General features: G+C 32.6%; 2 protein-coding genes across 2 annotated transcripts; both read right to left on the bottom strand.

Annotated features, from left to right (window-relative positions):
• Positions 1-369: 369 nt before the first annotated feature.
• Positions 370-7,099, bottom strand: LOC21410694 (transcription factor bHLH48). Its single transcript, XM_024175360.1, has 7 exons — positions 6,242-7,099; positions 5,999-6,118; positions 5,801-5,866; positions 2,897-2,965; positions 2,111-2,182; positions 1,168-1,375; positions 370-725 (listed from the first exon to the last, which is right to left on the bottom strand). The coding sequence occupies exons 1-7, from the start codon at positions 6,761-6,763 to the stop codon at positions 688-690; spliced, it is 1,095 nt and encodes a 364-aa protein (XP_024031128.1). The 5' UTR covers positions 6,764-7,099; the 3' UTR covers positions 370-687.
• Positions 7,100-14,984: 7,885 nt separating this feature from the next.
• On the bottom strand, positions 14,985-16,128 carry LOC112094472 (60S ribosomal protein L38-like). Its single transcript, XM_024175400.1, has 3 exons — positions 16,045-16,128; positions 15,422-15,605; positions 14,985-15,244 (listed from the first exon to the last, which is right to left on the bottom strand). The coding sequence occupies exons 1-3, from the start codon at positions 16,126-16,128 to the stop codon at positions 15,222-15,224; spliced, it is 291 nt and encodes a 96-aa protein (XP_024031168.1). The 3' UTR covers positions 14,985-15,221.
• Positions 16,129-19,126: the final 2,998 nt, after the last annotated feature.

The raw sequence follows: 19,126 nt of genomic DNA, 5'->3' as shown, positions 1-19,126 counted from the left end.
ATATTATTTATATAATATATTTAATAATATTATTTATTTAATATATTTAATATATTATTTATTTAATATATTTAATATATTATTTATTTAATATATTTAATAATATTATTTATTTAATATATTATTACATGTTTTCAAAAATTAAACCACCAAACGCAGTTTCAGTTTTTTTTAAAACTGAAATCAATCTCTAAATAAAACTACCAAACGCATTTTTAGAAATAATTTAAAAATGAAACTAAAAACGTTTTCATTTTCATTTTCGTACAGAAAATAAAAACGTTTTGGAACCAATTCCAAACGCACCCCTTGAGCCACATTTGGAAAAAGGAACCTTCAAATAATAACAGTTAAAAAAATAGTCGTTCGTTCAATGGATTTTACAGTAAGAATCAATCAATCAATCGTCTCCCAAAATAAGTATTAGATTGAATTGACCCTCCAATAGTTAGTTAAGAGTATACATATATATATATATATAGTAGTAATCATTTAAGAATTGGCATTACCAAATTACTTTTCCCTCTAGTTGAGGGAATTTAACCTGACCTTGACAAATAGAGTTTCATGGCAACCGGCCATGAATTTTGAGGCATCCATACCCCTTTCTACCTCCCTCTTGCTAAATGCTAATGCTATATCTGATATATACACTATTAGCTACTATAAGAACTCTCTACTACGCTTTCACAGCTCCATCTTCAATTGGCTTGAGTGCAGAGATGCTGTCAACATACAACAAGTTTGGAATTATTTTCATTTCGCACTAAAAGGGGACCGGAAAGAACGAAAAAAAAACACATTAATTTGAATGTCTCACGTTCCTTTTCTTTTAAGAAATGACAAAACAAATCTCATGATTTTTGTTGAAAGAATGACCAACAGGGTGGTGCAATCAGAAACCTACTTCTACAAGGTACATACATCGTCAAAATTGAACCAAGTTTTCTCCTATATTTGGGGAAATAATGATAATTTAAAATAATTATTCTCGTGTGTTGAAGAACAAGCATTATGTTTTTAAGCAACAACACAAACTGGTCTGCAGTATGAAGATGGTGCAATAGCCCCCCTTTAAAAAAAAAAAAAAAAAGGTCATCTGTGCAATTTTTAGAGACGGTGTACGTGGTAGTTCTAAAGAAAGAAAAAAAAAAAACTCCAAGTAACCTGAATTTGCGGAAGAGTCATAAGTCAAAAGTGAGTTTTCTGGAGTAACGAAAGTTTGATTGTCCTCTTCCCTCCCCCAAAGTGGCTGATGGAGGGAGTCAAAATGCCATTGCTGTTGAAACTGTTGTCTGTTTCCATTGATCGGGAATTCCGGCCACATCACAGATGAAACCATATTGGGTAAATTACCATCCATTACAGAACCATTCTGCAAGTTTCAATATATAAGAGAAATCGTTAGTGATATACAATCATGGAATCCCGATCCGAATGACAGGAAAAGGCCTGCTCAAAGTTTAGTGTAGCTTGTCAAATAGCTAATTACAATTATCACAAAATCTTGTAAAAGGGTTCGGAGTTGCGTTGGAGTCATAGCTACTCTCCACAACATAGCCCATTATTGTTGTTCGGAATTGTAATCCCCTTCTCCTCTAAAAACAAAAATGAAAAAACAGAACATTTCTCTTGTTTGACTCCAGCCAAAGACTTCATCCAAGGAGTCCACAACTACAGAAAGTCCCAGTGGGTTTGCATAGAAATAATTACTATTGATAAAGACATTCACGTTATCTTGTAACAACTGTTGGGAAAAAAATCATATTCTAACTGGTAAAGAGCTAAATATAAACAGACAAACAGACAAGTGAGGGCATACGTGGTCCATCGCCTATTGCACATCACACATTAATAGTGGGATGTTGTCATTCAACATCATGGATAAGAATATACAATGAGGAATAATGGAATCCGAAAGTTTCAGTTTCCATTTCATAGTTTTTAATCGACAATAGAATGGGTTCATAGTAATATTCAACGGAGTCGAGTCTAGACGTCTAGAATTTGCAGCATGTATACGTGACACAAATGCAACTCCTGCGGCAAACACAAGTTCCCCATTTTATAACATGCATGACAAATAAAGAAAGCTACATAGAAAACTTACATCAATAGCCAATATACTGTCTAGGTTGAAATCAATTCTTGGGTTGACTGCTGCGAGTCTCATTGATAAGAACTGAAGCCAGGGAAAGATGTCAAGAGTAAGAACACGGCAAATGAAGGATAAGTGAATTAAAACACTACTGTGAGTACAACTTAAAGACCCTTTAAACTTGCAACATGTTTGGATTTAACTTTACCATGCAAGATTGTTTTCGTTTTTAAAGCTTAAACCAGCTGTGCGTGTTTTAAAAACAGAAATGACTGAAATAGGTAGAGTCAAACAATCACCAAGGCGTTGGCTCAGTGGTAAATCACTTGAACTTAGTGCCTCAGGAAGCATTAGGTCTAAGGTTTGATTCCCATTGAGTGCTATCAATTTCTTAGGGCCACGCCCGTGGGCTAAAGGCCCGAGATTTACCTGATCCATGTGGGAGGGGGGCTTGAATGGATCCTGTGGATTAGTCGGGGCAAAGTCTTGGACACCACGGTTGTAAAATAAATAAATAAATAAAAGAAAAGAAAGTAGAGTTGAACAGTCTAATTGGCATAGGTTAGCAGCATTGACCCATAAAGAGGTGCATTAGCTAGGGCAAAATACAAGGATGCTTATTCTATTTATGTTGTTTAGAAGAACACACATCTTCGATTCCATATACCATCTCAGACAGTGAACAGTGAAACACCATCAATCAACTCAAGATTTATTCAGTTTTTCTGACCAATTCTTTTCCAAGTTTAAGACAACGTTTTGGCAACACCAATATCTCCAAAGGTAAGCAAGTCTAACCTCCACTTGACGTTGTAGAGACTGTACGTGGTTGATGATTTCATCCAAAACTAGTGCTGTTCCTGAAATCTGCAAAGCAAAAGTTCAGTTTAAACACAAGTCTTCAACCCAATTAGTAAGAGTTCCTCCCTTATTATGAAAATATGTCGGATCATTCAGATCTTTTAGATAAATAATGGAAACTTTCTCATTGGATTTAACTAATCTTTTAGAGCAAGAGGAAAAGAGTGTATTATATTATACTGTACACACGGGTGTAAAAGATTAAAACAAGACATAATTAGAACTTCAAAACAATCTCCTTCATTCGAGATAATTAATTTCATTGTAGCCTTATCAGAATCAAATTACAATTAATTTCATTGGAGCTGTGTCAGAATCAAACTTCCCAAATTTCGCTTTGGTACTTCAATTTACATTCATGACATTGACACCCTTTCTAGCCAACCCCACTGCCTATCCATGGAAATGATAACACAACAACAATCTGATAAGAAACCAAGAAACGTTAGTGATTAGTTGCTGACGTGGATATGGGTTACTGTGGAATCTTGTTGAGAAAGCTTTCAACAGTCTTGTTGAGGAAGCTTCTTTAGTAATAACTGGAATTGGTTAGTTTGTTAGATTTGTAAGTGTGTTAGCAGGGGAGCCTATAAATAAGTTGGGGCTCGAGAGTTTAGGGGCTTTTTTGGTTGTATAGAGTCTTGAGAGGAGAGTCGGTGATCTCTCAAATATCACCTGTGTAGTGTATCTTGTTCTTCGTTAATCCGTGAGGTTTCCATCACAATCATACAAAATAAATAAAAATTAAATAAGAGAAAGGGAGAGATATTGAAACAGGAGCGGCTGAATTATGATGGACAACTTTCTTAAAGCACAATAAGTCATATATTTTTGTGGAGATCCATATCCTTATGTAAATAAGTGTATTAAAAAAGTTGATAGTTTCAGCTTTCATTGTGGGTCATGGACACAAGTGGTTGTACCGAACGACTAGGGTCCAGGTCGCACAATAAAACAGAATTGCACCTATAGAAACAAATTCATAACAAGCATAAAAGTTGGCCAGTTGGGAAGGTGCACAGTGCTGACCTTTCCCAAAAATAAATCCACAAGTACAAGAAATAGAACGTACGGCCCAGCTTGTTGTCATAACCATACTCAATACGCCAACAATACACAATGCAACTCACTAGGAATAAAAATATTAAAGCTAAGTAGTAATTAATATTTATTATTTCCCAACCATCAAACTTCTGCCTTACTCCTGAGACTTCAGAACAGAAGATCCATCATTGGTGGTCCCAGAAGGGAAAAAAGAAGGGTCTTCGTCGATTTTGTTTAATGGCATCTTGTCCTCGCCAATTTGGTGTAAATTTTATGAGTACAAAACAAAGGATTAAAATTCGTCCCATTATCAGTTAATGCTATCTATAGATCCACAGATCTTGGTTAGACACAGTAAAAAGAAGCGCTACTGGACTATCACGTCAGGTCCCCCACGTAGTTAGGTCATGGCGTTAGGTATGCCATTTGTTAAAGGAGGTTTTTTTCTTTCCTCATCTTTCTCCGTCCCAACCAAGGATGGATACCGGCCTTGTAAGAAATGATAGTACCATGCATCCCCACAAGAAGGATTAAATTTGACTAACTGCGTGGGACCCATGATCATCTAACTCTGCATGCCCCGTTACGTCTGTCCCTCAAGAGGTTCTGGGCAGTTTCAGTACAGCTAGAATTCTCAATTCCAACTTAAATCTTTCACCAAGCAATAAAGGGTAGAGTAGTCATTTTAAAGAAAGTGCGTGCATGTTCAGCGAAGGCCCTCATCTCCTTTGCATCTTTTTCAATTTGATGGCGACGTTGTTTTACCACATAGTAAATATATATATATATTTTTAATAGCCATTTCAAATGATCTCGTCCAAAGGCGAGCGCACTTTTATATCATATGATAAATTATTTTTAACGTTGACACTGATAGATCAAATCACTAATTTTATCTAAACTAATAAAACTTCCTCCACAGGCAGAGCAAATTGGTAGAATTATCCGAAAAGAAAAGAGACGTGTTTGGAATTGATCCGTTTTTATTTTTTACATTTTTCGAGAAAAAAATAAAAACGTTCTCAAAACGGCGTTTGATACAATAAAAACAAAAATAGAAATAAAAACGATTTTTTAGTTTAGTGTAAAATGAGAGAGAAATAAAAACGACTTTTAATCGTTTTTCATTTTTTGTTTTAATTTTCTCCTCTCTTGAGTAGAGAGAGAAAGAGAGACATTAATAGATTTTTTACACTGAAAATAATCTCTTAATAAAACTACCAAACGCATTTTTAAAAATAATTTTTGTCTGAGATTGAAAACGTTTTCATTTTTATTTTCATACAAAAAAATAAAATTATTTTGAAACGAGTTCTAAACGCGCCCATAAAATTTCACCTCCCAAATATATTCTCTTTAAAAAAATAAGAAAGAAGAAATGACAATAGTTATAATCAAAGCTATAAAGTTTCACCTCCCAAATACATTCTCTTAAAAGAAATAAGAAAGAAGAAATAACAATAGTGATAATCTTCCCCAAAAAAAATCCCAGAAAACGAAAAGAGAGAAACGGCAGTGAAAATCCGGAACTGTGAGAATGGGGAGCCACCGGTCAAGCACTTTTCTTGGTACAAAAGCAAGCACGCACTTTTTGACAAAAAGGTGCATAGGTGACAAAACCGTTATTAAAAGGCACATTTAATCTTAAAACGTATGATTAGCCTTTTCAAAAGGTCAAATTGAGAGAGATACTCTACAATAATTGACCCAAATCACAATCAACTTGATAATTATGATATTTTGACTAATCATACTAACCTTGTTTATTCAGGGGGGGAAAAAAAAGAAAATACCAACCTTGTTGCATCCGGGAACAAGCTCCTGTAGTAACTTCATCCGAGCATTAATCTTTTCCCTCCTAGCCTGTAAGAAAAAATATAGGGACAAAAAAGGAAAAAAAAACCAAAATTACCCAAAAATGTCCTTAAAAGTAAGATCCTTCATAAATCATGATTAGCCCATTATAATTGTGGATTAAGTAGGGGATTAGATTACTCGCTCGGCCAGGCTATGGCTGTCAGTAGCTTGACCACGACGAGCTCGAACGTGAACGTAAGGAAGCTTCTGCGCATCTTGGCTGCTCTCGTTCTTGCTCTTCTTTGATGAAGCCTTCGCCTGAATTTTACAGAAGTGGTGATCAATTTCACTTTTTTGGAAGCGAGATTTGTCGAATTTTGCCAAAAATGGAAACCCTAGAAAACCTAATCTGTCAATTCCTCTTTGCTTCAACTTTCTTACCTTCTTTTCTCGCTCCTTCCTCTTCGCCGACGGCCTCTGATTCTTCTCCTCCACCGACGGATCCGAAACCAACGGCTGCGACGAGTTAGGGTTCGAATCGGTCTCCGCGGGCTCGCTCTTCACCTTCTCCAAATTCGCGCTGGAGTTCGACGGCACCGAGCTCGTCTCCGGCGAGTGCTCGCCGGCGAACACAGAGTACTTGGCGGCGCGTTCGATTAGCGCAGGGTCGGAGAGAAACGTCAGGCTGGAGCCGAACGTCTGGTGGGGGTAGGGTTTGTGGAGCGGCTCGCCGGAGAGATTCGCCATCGCCGGAACCCTGTCGGGGTCCGGCGCGTGGTGGAGAAGCTCCATCGCCTGCGGCGCCGGGAGCTCCAGGAGCGCCGTGAAGGAGCTGGCGTTCTCCGGAGGCACCGCCATGAGCCTCTGGATTTCCTCCCCGAATTGGAGCGAATCGAGCCCCGGCTCCCCCGGTTGAGCTCCGACCGGCGTAGATCCGGCCAAGGTCACGCCACTCGATTCCATAAAAATCACCAATCGCAACGAAATCAATCAAAAGCCACCTCAATTTCACACTTCCCAACCAAAATTCAGCGCCAAGAATTCGAATTCCACTCCAAATTGATGGCCGAATTAGAGGAACTGAGAAGAAATGGAGAAAACAGCAACAAATATATGTATGTGTACATATATATATATATATATATATGTGTGTGTGTGTGTATGTATATGAGGTTGCGGTGCTTCAATGGCGGTCAATCTCTTAAACTTAATATTTGTTTGTGAGAATCGAGAGTGGGGAGTGATGAGAGATTACTTCTCAGCCATTTGAAGTCTATCGAAAGCAATGTTGCCTTTTGGAGCCCACTGCCTTTTTCTTTGTATAATTATACAACCTTTTTATTTCAATTTTTTTAATTTTAATTTTTTGTTTTCTCAAACAGTCTCAGAGATTGGGAGAGAGAAAGAGAGGCGTCGTATGTGCAGTTCCATTGGTACAGTTCGTCTAGTCATGGATATAAAAGGATAGATTGGGACCACCCACTACTACGTGGTGTGATTTCTCCAATTTTTTTCTTTATATGTCTACTTGTATTATATCTCTTTCTTCATAAAATAAAGGTTATTAAAACTCGGCCACCTTTTTTTTTGGCTGATAACTGATCGGCTCCTATTTACCCTTGAAGTTGAAGTTTAAGGTCATTTAAAGTTTTATTTTTACCCATAAAATTAGTTCAGGACCATATCGTCATATAAACTTAACGATTTAGAGACCTATCATGCCATTAACATTAATATTAAAATATATGTATAGCTTTTTCTACCAAAAAAATATGCATATTGTTTTAGATTAAAGCCGATAATACGGGTTAGGACACGATAATACAAGACAAATATGACAATTTTTATATTAGTATTAAAAAATAAGTCACATGTCATTTTAGTGTCAACTCGAAATTAATCCGTTAAAAAATGGGTCGCATTGGTGTCAACCCGACCCTAATTGACTCACTTAATTACTCAATTATTTTAAAAATATTTATTCTCCACTTTTGATTGAATGTGTTTTAAATTTTAGAATTAATTTAGTTGTTATAGTATGAAATTGATTTAAATGGTTTTTAAATGGTGTAAATGGTTTTTAGAACATATGTACTGTGTTGTTTTTAAATGGTTTTAGTGCATAAAATTGTAGGTTTAAAGTAAACAAATCATGAGTTATTGATGGATTGTGAGTTAATTTCAAGTTAATTGTTGGTCGTGTATCACAAACGTGATGTTCATGTTACAAGTCATGTTATAGTTGCGGTAATTATGCAAATATTACCCTAAATTTGACACTAATGCGGCCAGCAGCCAACACGAATTATCACCTCTACTTTAGAGGTATGTTGTATGATCAGTAATTTTTTACATGACCAGCACAAATCAAAAAACGACAAGTTTGTGTTATTAGTTTCAATCAATTTTAGGTTGACAAAGTTTAGGCCCTGCCAAATAGGTCGGCTCAAGGCACGTTGCTGTTGGCTAGGGCTTGACCTGATTCTTATAGCGGGACATGCTAAGATTTTGAGTTTTATATTCGGGCCAGGTCGGGCCGAACTTTCTTTCTTTAAAAAAGTTTTTTCGAAAATATCTTATAAAATTTTGAACCGGATCAGGCCAAGCGTTTCAAACTTTCACCTCTAATAACTCTATAATAAATGAGTGGATTTTAGGTCAACATGCGGAACTCAAAATTAACATGATAATACGTGTAAGTTACACTAAATACTTATGGGGATAAAATCATTTTGATGCCCTATGTTATAACAAAACATGTTTTTTGGTATCCTGTCTTTTTGATAATATTAAAATGGTACATCGACGTTTTTAAAAACGTCTTTTTGGTATTCTAAAGCTGATTTTTTTAGATATAAAATGACTTTAGTACCATTTTATTTAATTAATCAAAACTAATAGATCTAGAAAAAAGTCACGAACTTTTTTATTTTGTTATTTTCTTTTAAATATTTTAATATTTTAAAATATTTTTAGACTTTTTTTAAGAAAAATATTGATTTTTATTTAATTAATTATAATGATAGTTTGGACATTATATATCATAAAAATTAATTTTAAAATACTGAGAATATATTTTTAAAAACATCAATGTATCATTTTTTATATTATAAAAAAATTCACTGGAATCAAAAACATATTTGTTATAATACATAGTACTAAAATGATTTTATCTCATACTTATATATAACTTATTTATACATTTTGACATATCCATTATTATTATATGTATATATTTATGTGCATATACGCATTATGCATGTACATGTTTTTTGTGTTTAAATATTTCAGATTTGTGATGGAGATTTAGAACATTAATACTCGTGTTAGTTATATAAATTTTACGCTTCATGATTCTAATTAATAGTGAAGTGATGTTAGCTTTAAAAAAAAAATCAGTTTTTACTAATCAAGAAGCTAAATTGAGTTATAAATAGGGTTTTTTTTTTTCAATCCACTTTGACCTATATATTAATTGTGTTCATCTATTGGGTTAAACTTGTAATAAACGTTTATTTGGATTACGGAAATATTTAATAGCTGTAATCATGTCAGTGAGAACATAACATACATAACATCCTGACACGAATTGTTACCTTTTTAATTATAATGTACTGCATTAAGCCCAAAACAATTAATACATATTTTCATAATTAAAGTAAATAATTAAGCAGTTAAAAGATCTATCCTACCAAAAAAATTTGTGCATGTTAACAACTAATTAATCATTCATGCAAGGTTTTGTGCGCTTATAGTTTTAAATATATTTTTCAATTTAGTTTTGTTATTCCGTTACAGAAACAACACTCTTATTAGATTAAAACTATAAGGATCCTATTATATGTGTCACATACGCATTTTGACTATTTTTTCCGGAAGTTCTTACCATAAAATCTTAATTATAATAGGATTATTTAATATAATTAAAGCTAGTAGTAATATATATTTCTCGACTCAAACTACATAAAATTATATTAACAAAACATTTATTATTAGAATAGTAAAATAAAACATGAGAAAATATATGAAACGAAAAAAAAAAGAAAAATAATCATCTAATAGAAAATTCTAAAATTTACAAACTTCATATGTTTAAAATAACACTCTTAGCATTTTTTGGATTATTTTTTATTAGTAGCAGTTTATTTTTCCGGGTTAGACTCCTAAAAAATTCCAGTTTTTCTCTTGCAATGGCTAACCGTGTCAGTAATCCCTGAATTATGAGAGATATGCTCATAGGCATAGTGTCGTCCTCACACAATCTTTTTGTGAGGACGACGCCAAGAGATATGTTTCAACATCTCTGCGTATAAGCATTTTCAACGAGGAGTGATGTGCAAAAATATGGTTGTCATTATCTCGAGAAAAGGAGACGAATACTCCTTAGAGTGTATAATTTTAAATTTTTACCTATATTCTTAATGAATATCATTTTTAATTAAATAACAATATTAATTAGAAATGAATTAATAAAAAATATAAGATAGAAATTCAGACTCATTCTTTTTTAGAGTAAGCTCCAACAATTTTCTCTTATCATTCCCTCAAAGATGACATTGTCGACATCCTCGCATGAGCTACCATAGTCGGAGCTCTAGCGTGGATGAGTGTTTTTTGTTTTCAGTTGATATTTGTTATTATAGTGGAAGAAAAGGTAAATTTGTATGATCAAAACTTATAATATTGGCAAAGATTATTAAAAGTTTAATTGGACGAGAGTATTTTGGTTTTGAGTGAATACTTGATAAACTCGAGGAAGGAGGGTGATTTTGTAAGAGAATTATCTGGCAGCTCATAAAAAATACTAACAGTTATGAATTGTTCAAGTTTTTTTAGGTTATTTTCTATACTTTCTTTAGTCTAATATGTTTCTGGTGTAATCTGAGAGTTATCACATTCATAGTAAGTATTTTTTTCATACCTTACCATAATATATTAGTGTAATTTGAGAGTTATCGCGTTAAATTAATATGTATTTTCTCATATCCTACCACAATATATATGTGTGCGCGTGTTTTAATATTATCAACACCTTCATTGACTTTTTTTTCCCTAAACTACCTTCAGTAATTAATTAAATATATTAGCTGGAGATGTTTATAGTAAAACTTGAAAAAATGCACTTTTGATAGGGTATTTGTTTTTCAACTTTTAAATTTGTATTAGAAACTATTTATTCTGCGTAACTTTAATTACATTCAACAATAAAAAAACGCACACTATTTTTATTAGACATTTTTTTTTTTATATAAGTACATTGAGACGAGTTATTTTGCAAAGTAACCTAAATTTTACAGCATCATAGCAGTAAAAGAGATATATATATAATCATTAAAGAAAAAGATTAATCTCATAAATAGTTCTTAAGGTTTATTCTCAATCTCAATTTGGTCTCTGATTTTTAAAATTTATCACAGTTGATCTCTAAGGTTTTATTATATTTCAATTTCGATTCTTTTGTTAGCTTAGTGTTAAATATTTGATAAAATATGTAGAAATTATAGACTAAAAGTAGAAACAATACAAAAAAATAAAAGTTAATTTTCACAAATAGTCTCAAATTTATAGTTCTTTTGAATTGCATTCCATATTCTATCAAATTTTAATGTCCAATTAATAGAATGATGAAAACTGAAATAAAATAAAACCTAGAGTTAGAAACAATAAAAAAAAATAAAAGTTAATTTTCACAAATAATCTCAAATTTGTAGTTATTTCCAATTTTATTTTATAATTTATACAAATTTTATCAAATTAATACTTAGTTAATAAAATTATCAAAATTGAAATAAAATAAAATTTTAAAAATTAACTGTAAAACGCTTGAAAAATTTAAGAATTAAAGAGGAATTGAGGACAAACAGCGTTCATAAAATTTACCCTAAAGAAAAAATAAAATAAAATAAAAGAGAAGATTGCGAACCGGACTGAATGCAGTCAAATGAGAAAGATAATACCGGAGTGTCAGTTGTGGAAGTCATTGGGCCGTAAAACTGTGCCTCGGTCTCGTAGAGCGGGGACCGTACACAAACCAAGGCCCGACACAGTTTTTAATCATAGAAGATGACCCGTCATTTTCTACATTTATACCCCTCTAAATATTTTTATTTTTCATTTTTCTACCGTTGCTTTTTTTTAACCAAAATAATTAATAATTTAGGGTGTGTTCGACTGTCTAAAAAATTAAAAAAAAATAACTCAAATTTTAATTTTATTTAAGTTTATGTTCAAGTGTTCCTTTCAACTCGAGTTCAGAAACTCAAACTCAAATTAATGAACAGTATTTTTTTTATTCTTAAAAATGCTATAACTTTTTTGTTTTAATCCTGATTGAGGTGATTTTTTTTTTATGCGTTGACAACGAAAAGATGAATAAAACCCCACCCATATACCCTATTAAAATTTTTTATTACCATTGAGTTTTTATTAAAATACTATCTAAATATAAATTTAAGTTTTGACTCACTCAAACACAAACTAAAAAAAAAATTCTTATCTCAAACCATAACTTAAATGTACACAACTAAATATAAACTCAAGTTACAACTTTAACTCAAGTTATAACTCAAATTCAACTCAAACACTACACTCAAATAACAGGCCCTTAGATTTTTTTTACTTTTTTTCACTCCAATTATTTATTAAATGATTAGCTATTTTAATTAAAATATTTTCTATAAACTAAATATAGTTAATAAGCAATAGTTAGCTATTTATTCTTTTTATTATTTTATTATTTATTTTAACATAAAGTAAATGTTAGAAAAGTTATTTATATTTTAAACTCAAAAAATATTAAAATAATTTATATTTAATTAAAATAGAGAGTATAGTTGAATGACTCATTAAAAAATTACTAACTAAAATAATTTTTTAACAATTTTAATTATAATTTAACTAAAATTTAGATAGCTAAATGCTCTTAAGCGTTAGTGATATTCACTAAATTTATTGAGCACTGCTATTTCTAATATATTTTTATTTTTATTTTCTTGAAATATTATTACATGGTAATTGATATTATTACGTATTAGACGTATTTGTTTTTCTTTTCTAATAGTATAAGTAATCATAAACTTTCTTTGTTCATCATAATCTAATGTTGAAAGCAAAAATATCAGCTATTTTTTTGGCATTTTTTATTTTTAAGAAGTTTGGGGGTGGAGGGAAAATTTTCAACTTATTAGACCATTTTTAATGTAAATACTAATATTAATTGTATATTTAATATAAAAAAGAATAATATAGTATGTTATTTTTACTCCGACGCATAATGTTATTTAAAATGCTAAATCTATTTTTTCCTATAATCATTAAACTTTAAAAGTTGTAAAAAATAAGTTTTTCTTTTTAAAATAATTAGAAAATACAAAAGCTGCAATGATTACATAAAAAAAATAAACATTGCAACTAATAACAATTAAAAGTTAAATTTTTCATATGCTATACTTGTTGAAAAATTTATCACAAAATATAACACATAGAAAATTTGACACAATAAATAACATTATATTAGAGAATATTTTTTTGCACGTAAATGTTAAATTTACAATTCATATATCAACTATAACATAACATTATATTAAAGATCCTCTAACCTCTTAATTTTAACATCTTTTTAATTTCACCCCATTGTCAATTGAGACCGTGTTTTTTTTTTTTTTTTTGGCTACTGATGTTAAGTGAGGCCATGAACAGCAATGATCAATCGATGTTACTATTTTGATATTGATTACTTACTATTTGTGTGAACTAAACTGTGAATGCGCTTAAAGAGGAACAAAAATAGCAAAAACATTTAAAAAAAATAAAATAGCAAAAACAAAAAGTTAATTGTACCAAAGTCACTAGGGTGTAAATCGGACGGGTAGGGTAGGGTTGAGCCGAAAAAATGAGCCTACCCGACTAGTTCGGGTTGAGAAAATTTTGAACCGCGACACTCTCTTAAATCTACAAACCCGCGACGTTTCGGGTGACCTCGGGTAGGGTAGGGTTACTCGGGTTGGTGAAAGCAGATAACTAATAAAAAAACAACTAGAATATTTCTATTAGATTGGTACCCTTCTAACATGCAAAATAGTCCATATAAAATAAACAGTTTAATCCAGAATAAATAAACCATATAAAGATAAACAGTCCATATAAAAATAGTCGCAAAATATGACATGAAATAAAAGTTAGTCCACTCCAAACTGTTTAATCCAGAATAATAGTATCTTCATTCCCAACTTGCCCCTCATGTGTTGCAACAGAAGTTGACAAATCTTGAGAAGAAAACATAACAAAAAAAATCATCAGAATCAAGTTTAGAACAACAAAATAAACAACAAGGAGATGAAATAAAATAAAATAAAAAAGAGTAAAATGTAAAAAGATTACCTGACTCAATATCTTCATATTCATTAAAGACTTGCAGTTTCAGCAGAAGACTTGCAAGTGCTTTCAGAAGTTTTGATGATAAATTTTTCCATCTAGCACGCAAGTAACCTAAAAAATAGATAACATATCACATTTTCAACGTCTAGTGAAAAGCTAACATATCACATATATCTGGAATATCAAATTTAGTGTGATGATGTTGCTGTGACAATCTCTACGAATAAACTTCTTTAGGCATAAGTCAATCCAACCCTAAAATTCGTAGTATCCCTATAAGAAGCCCATGACATTGTGCTAAATGCATCCGTTACAGAACGCAGAAGCCCATGGCAAAGGCCCTATCACATTCAGTTAGAATTACAAGTTAAACTGGCCGAACAGATTAACCCAAAGCCCCAAAGCCCGTTACTATTGATCCAGTACGACCTACAACCCACCCAGTTTAATGTCCAGGCCAGGCTAGCTAGACCGATGGCGTAGAGCTAAATAATTTTTTTACCACCTTTAGTGATATTTTGGTTTTTTCCCAAAATATTACCTTATAAAAGATCGGCCAGCCCCAGCCCATCAGGCATTAGGGTCGGGCTGACCTCCCACCCTTTAGGGCTCCCGCCAAAGCCCAAATATCCAATTCCGGCAGCCTGACTTTCAACTCTACATCCAGACAATAGCCGTCATTTTTTATTTTATATTATTATGCAAAAATCATATTGACGTCTTGTCATTTAAACTCAAGTTTGGTCGACAATACATCAACAATATACCAGTGAATATACTTGCACAATATATTTGAGAACATGGTGAATTAAACGAGAAAAAAACACGATCAAGTTACAAGTTTCGAAAGCTGCACTGATACATTAAAAGCAGCAAAGCATTCCGGGGGTCTAGACATGAACACAATCCCGATAATTCGCATAACATATAAACTCAAAATCTTTCATATTAAGCAATAAACTACCCAAAAATTCAATAAAAAACAGAAAATGTCATAAAATAAGATGGATTCGCAATTCTAAAAGCCATGACACTATCAGAATCTTCACAGGTCCTGCACGCTCAAACCTAAACAAAAAGTGAAAGAGGCCGTCAAAACCAGGGAACAAAAACTACAAAGCAGAAAATTAACAGACTATAAACAAGTTTGTGCCCAAATTATAAACAACTTAAACCTGGCGTAACAATTGATCACAGAAGTAAACAAATTTCGAAGAAAACAAATTTCAAAGAACTAAACCGCACCTGGAGGGAGGGATTGCTTCAACTTGTCGGCCTTCTCCGAATCAAACACGCAAAGCGTGTAGAGGTACTTCGAGCAACGAACCTTGAACTTGACCACGTCTTTGCTCCTCTTGATCTTCACTGAACGGGCATCCTTCCTTCTTGCGGTAAGAAGGAAATCCTTAATCTCGTGGATCTGCTTCGGCTGTGCAACACAAAAAAAAAAATATATATATATATATATATACATATATTATCACAAATGGTCCCTAATTTATTTAATAAGTGATAATTTGGTCATAATCTTTTTTTTTGTTGGTAAATTGACCCCTAACCATTTAAAACATGTGCAATTTGGTCATTTCTGTTAAGATCCGTCTAAAAGTTAACGGGAAAAGCCCAAGTGACCCCTCAACTTGGGGTATATGTGTAAAAACACATCCTTAGTTGATTTAGAGGTGGTTTATACGGTGGAAGAAGAGAATTTGGGGTTGAAATTGGGGGTAATTGCTATGTAATTGTTCTATAAATGAGAGTCTAAATTAAAATTTAGACAATCGCATAAAAAGCTCAAATTACCCAACACGTCTCCACCATCTTCTCATGTTGAATCAACGTAAACCATAAAAAAGTGAAAAACTCACAACGGAAGAGAAAAGAGAGCTGCCGTCGATTTCGGCCACCGCGGCCGACCCACCATGAATTGAGACCGGAACTAGAGAGCCCATGAGCTGATCTACAAAACCCCCCTCACTTCATCGCCCAATTCGCCGCCAATCAGTCATAATTTCAGTTTGAAATTTCCGGCCACAACACCTTCCAATGCCGATTTTGGCGTTGTCCGACGTCCAATCCTCCGACAAGTGGTGTCTTCAAACTCCTCTCGTCGAGCTGAACAAATCCATACCAAGTTTCCCGTCATTCGTCGCCGGAATAGTTCCGACCTTCTTCGGTTAGATCTTCAGTAATTTCATCTTTGGTCGCCGGAATAGTTTAAGCGGGCAATTTCATCTTTCCACCAACAATCTGGGTCACATCGGTGGTCACATGGGCTTCTCCTATTAGCTTTTGGATGAATCTTGATGGATATGATAAGATTGCACCTGTTTTAAATGGTTGAGAGTCGATTTACCAAAAAAAAAAAAAAATGTTAGGACTAAACTGTCATTTACTAAATAGGTTGGGGATCATAACCTAAAATACTTATATTTGTGTTATGTGCAATTTATTTTGGTTGGACTTTCGATTAGTCTCAAACCCAATCCAATCATCCCCAAATTTCCAACACCCGAGATAGAGATATTTATTGTAGCTGCTACAAAAAAAAAAAAAAAAGAGCGTGGATCGATGTTAAATGTGACCATGCAGTTTTTATTTATTTGTTTTTAACATAAATTTAAATAAAAAGCCCGCTTGACTCTATTACTCTTTGTTTTTATATCTGTTTTTAACAAAAATTACAACGAAATAGGTTAAAGAATAATAAAAAGCTCATGAGATAAAATGAGAGTTTTTAAAATTTAATAGGTAAATTGAGAATGATCCTAAAGTTTAAGGTGATAATAATCCTTATATTTAAATAATGAGGGAGTCCAATTTATTTTACACTTTCGGTATATGAGGGAGTCACAAATATTGTATTGAATAAATCAAGCATCTCATTTGAGCTTGTTAAGCTATAATACCATATAAAAATTGGACTTTTTAAGAATTTAGAATTCCATTTTAAAAGATCAACTTATGAAATATGGTGATCTAATATACTTATTAATTTATGTTTTATTTTTACAGAAGACTCAAATTTATTTTACTTAAAAAAAAAAACCTAGGTTTGTAAACATCTCATTCAGATTTTTTTATTACTTTTATTTTTATCATATGACTGTTGATAATTTTTTTTCTTTGTTTTCCTTTCAATTTTTCCATCATACTGTTTTTTTTTTTTTAATTATGCAACTTTTACCCTACTTGCATACTCACTATCAATCAAGTCCAAGTTAATACAATTATTATTTATACTTTTGTACCAACAGTAGTACAGTTACATACAGTTCTAGGCCCACCCTCTAGGCCTTAGCTTTGTGTGGTGAGGTTTGTCCTTCTTAAGACCATTGTGCTAACCTATGAACTTCCTGCAAGGGTTCATTCAGGGACGGTGTACCACCTACAAAGGTGCTATTGCTCCTATTCTAGCTTTTCACATGGAAACAGAACAACATCATTAGAAGGCTATTAGTAGGGGAGTCAAAACCTAAGGGTGAAATGTACAAGATAAGAGAAGGCGTTTCGTTGATAGATTAGAATTATGTGATTATAATTATTTTTAATTTATGTGTATTTTTTATGAGAAAAAATACTGTAACAAACTACGCACCTTGATTCGAATTAAGGAGCAAATCTAGGTACCAAACATCTTCTAAAATATTCTACAATTAGAAGGCTAAGATGTATTTTGCAAGTTAATGCCAACTTTGTTTTTATTTAATTGGAGTTACAAGTTTTTTGTTTTTTGTTTTTTGCCTTTTGTTTTTCTTTTCATGTTTTGAGTACGTGGTAAAGATTTTTATATGGTTGGTATGTTCTCATGATTTGGAGATTTTTAGCATATGATTATAATTTGGTGGGTGTTTGATTTGGATACGTATTCTAGAATATTCTCATCCCAAGACAACCAATATTACTTTGAGAAAGAGGGGAAAATCAATTTGATTGTTCAATGGTTTCTGTTTGTTCGGTTGCCGATTGGCAAACTAGGGAATCAATCGCTGATTTCTTTTTTTCGAACAGTGCAGTTTCCACTAGGACATGGAAGAGAAGAAGAAGGTGGGAGGAATGGCGGCGACCGGAGAAGAAGGAATCAACATTAGCCATCACCCAAGTGGTTTCGATCGACGTCGCTGAGTTGGCGATCGGTTTCAATCTTTTTGAATAGCCCTGTTGGATTGTGTCCTCCAAACCCAAATTTGGTGGGCAACGCATGAGATTACGAAGCAACTTTTTGTTTGAAACCTTCGAAACAAAAGGGTTTTTAACCTTGTGCAACTTGAAAAAGAGCCAACGGTTGTGGTCCATGCCCTTAAGAAATATTTTTAGAATATGGACCACTTTCAATAGTACTAAGAGTTCCACTAGTTCTTCTATCGAAAAAGAAAAAAAGAAAGCAGAAAATAAATCCACCTATTCCTAACTCGTTATTGGACCATTTAACAAAAGTAACTATATGTTCTGATTATGACATTTTTAGACCCCACGCACCCAAGGTGACAAGTTACAATACCATTAATAATATGTTCTAATAGGAAACTTACAAAAGTGTATTAATCATATGGTACCAACATGACAAAAATATAGATCTAATAAGTATTAGGCATTATATGAAAATGCTATGGCATTAATTAAGGGGAGATTCTACAGTGGAAACATCCATCCCATACCCATAATATTTTATAAATAGAGACATTATGGAAAAAATAAGATAATTTTTTTAGATAGGAATAAACTTGTAAATTTTAATTACGGCATAAGTGATTTTTTTTTTTTTTCAAAAAAATTAAGTTTAAAACTTAAAACTTAAAGTTGAGTGGAACACGTGCTCCCACTTGATTATAAGCAGCTCTGTCATTAATTGACCTAAATTATGATTTCAATTAGACTATGTTTTTTGAATGAGTATAACGACATTGCTCGAAAAAATATTTCATATAATATGTAGCCATAAGACCTTAC

This window comes from Morus notabilis, unplaced genomic scaffold, assembly GCF_000414095.1.
Source record: "Morus notabilis unplaced genomic scaffold, ASM41409v2 Scaffold78, whole genome shotgun sequence".
NCBI lineage: Eukaryota > Viridiplantae > Streptophyta > Magnoliopsida > Rosales > Moraceae > Morus > Morus notabilis.
This window is presented reverse-complemented; position numbering and strand designations above follow the sequence as displayed.

Bases quoted from the DNA above. Each gene is read 5' to 3' on its own strand.
- LOC21410694 (XM_024175360.1), bottom strand. From the start codon at position 6,763: ATGGAATCGAGTGGCGTGACCTTGGCCGGATCTACGCCGGTCGGAGCT. The intron at 2,966-5,800 runs GTTGGTATTTTC...TTTGCTTTGCAG, and splicing joins TTGTTCCCGGATGCAACAAG to ATTTCAGGAACAGCACTAGT. The intron at 2,183-2,896 runs GTTAGACTTGCT...CCCTGGCTTCAG, and splicing joins CTCTACAACGTCAAGTGGAG to TTCTTATCAATGAGACTCGC.
- LOC112094472 (XM_024175400.1), bottom strand. From the start codon at position 16,128: ATGGGCTCTCTAGTTCCGGTCTCAATTCATGGTGGGTCGGCCGCGGTG. The intron at 15,606-16,044 runs GTGAGTTTTTCA...TGTGTTGCACAG, and splicing joins GCTCTCTTTTCTCTTCCGTT to CCGAAGCAGATCCACGAGAT. The intron at 15,245-15,421 runs GTGCGGTTTAGT...CTTTTTGTTTAG, and splicing joins GAAGCAATCCCTCCCTCCAG to GTTTGAGCGTGCAGGACCTG.